General features: G+C 30.9%; 1 protein-coding gene across 1 annotated transcript; it reads left to right on the forward strand.

The window, feature by feature from the left end:
- Positions 1 to 728: 728 nt before the first annotated feature.
- Positions 729 to 1,239, forward strand: LOTGIDRAFT_176784 (hypothetical protein; the record flags this gene model as incomplete). Its single annotated transcript, XM_009059532.1, has 2 exons — positions 729 to 1,013; positions 1,119 to 1,239. Coding segments are annotated over 2 exons (406 nt in total), but the record flags the coding sequence as incomplete, so codon positions are not given.
- Positions 1,240 to 1,469: the final 230 nt, after the last annotated feature.

A 1,469-nucleotide genomic window follows, 5' to 3' on the forward strand; every position in this document is an offset into this window, starting at 1 on the left:
TCACTTTTTTGGCTCTTGCTCACTCTACAGACTACAGTTCTCTATTGATTCTTTTGATCTTTTTGTATGGTTGTCAATATCATTATGAAGATGTGCACTATTGATTATCCGATTATTTTTTGGAGAGATATCGCATAAAACTCTATCGCGTTTTTTCACTTACTTGGCTCGTGCTCACTCTACAGGCTACGATATAGTGTTTGTTTTACAGTTAACATTTAACTATTTATCAAGCTGCTGGTGGGCGTATTTGCTTGTGAGCAAGCCTATTTTCATTGAAGAATTCAGCCTTATCGCTTTGTTAAAACAGTAATCAGAAAAACATTTTATCTTTCATTCAATAATCTACTGCCTAGACAAAACTTGTACTATAGAACAAAATGTTTGGATTATAGACCAACATACCTATTCTTGGTTAAAAACTCAAAATTCTACAAATTACCCTAATGTTTTGCTTTTTAATTTCCTACGTATACTCATTATATATTGTATCTATTTGTTTTTTTTTTTAGAAACTAGTGTTTCAACAACAGCTGGTCCTGGCACTACATCAAGTAAGCTTATGATTTTTAGATGATCAATATCTGCAATAAAATTCAATATGCTAGAAAAAAAACAGAAAAGTATTTTAATGGTTACTATATATTAAGTTCAAGATTTGTTTATCATGGTTGCAATAATCATATCTATTAATTTCTTTTATAGCACCATGTACCAAGGTCGCTGGAATGGACAACCCACAATTACTTCCTGCTAGTTATCTACAGCAACCAGTTGACTCCCCATCATCAGATAATCCTGAGAACTTAAGACCAACTTCATCAACTCCTTACAAGATTCCTAATGTACCGAGTGAGGGAGTTAACATTACAGTCCGCCTGTCACCAGATGGTAATCCAGTTCCTCTTAGTGATGTTGAAGCTATTAATACTGATAATGTTAAGTCAATAAAAGTGTTTGTATATGATGATACTCAAAAGGATTATGTACCAATAGAAGAAGTAACTGGCTCTGTAAGTTGTTTTGTTTTATGAATATTATTGTTTTTTATATTGTTGTTGTTGTTATGTTTTTATCTTGTTGGTGATGAGTTATTAATTCTCTGAACTGTGTTTTAGACATTAACAAAGAAAGTATTACCTGATGGAGTTGATACATCCAAAATCAAAATACTTGTTATACCTGATAATCCAGACAATCCAGTTGAAATTAAATTGAAAATCCATGCCTGTTTTGAAGGTAATATTTTGTGAATATTTTTACTGAAATGATCGATTCATATTGACTTAGTTTCAATTTACTGAAGAAAGTTTTATTTATGTCCACTTGAAGATTTACTTCAAAATATTGTTTTGATCACATTTAAATGTAAATATATGAATATCTTGTTCAAAGATGATAATGCATGAATTCATGTTTTACTGGTCACCCATTTTTCAGTTCTGCCATTTCATATTCTTTATCTATTG

This window comes from Lottia gigantea (genome assembly GCF_000327385.1).
Source record: "Lottia gigantea unplaced genomic scaffold LOTGIsca_3931, whole genome shotgun sequence".
NCBI lineage: Eukaryota > Metazoa > Mollusca > Gastropoda > Lottiidae > Lottia > Lottia gigantea.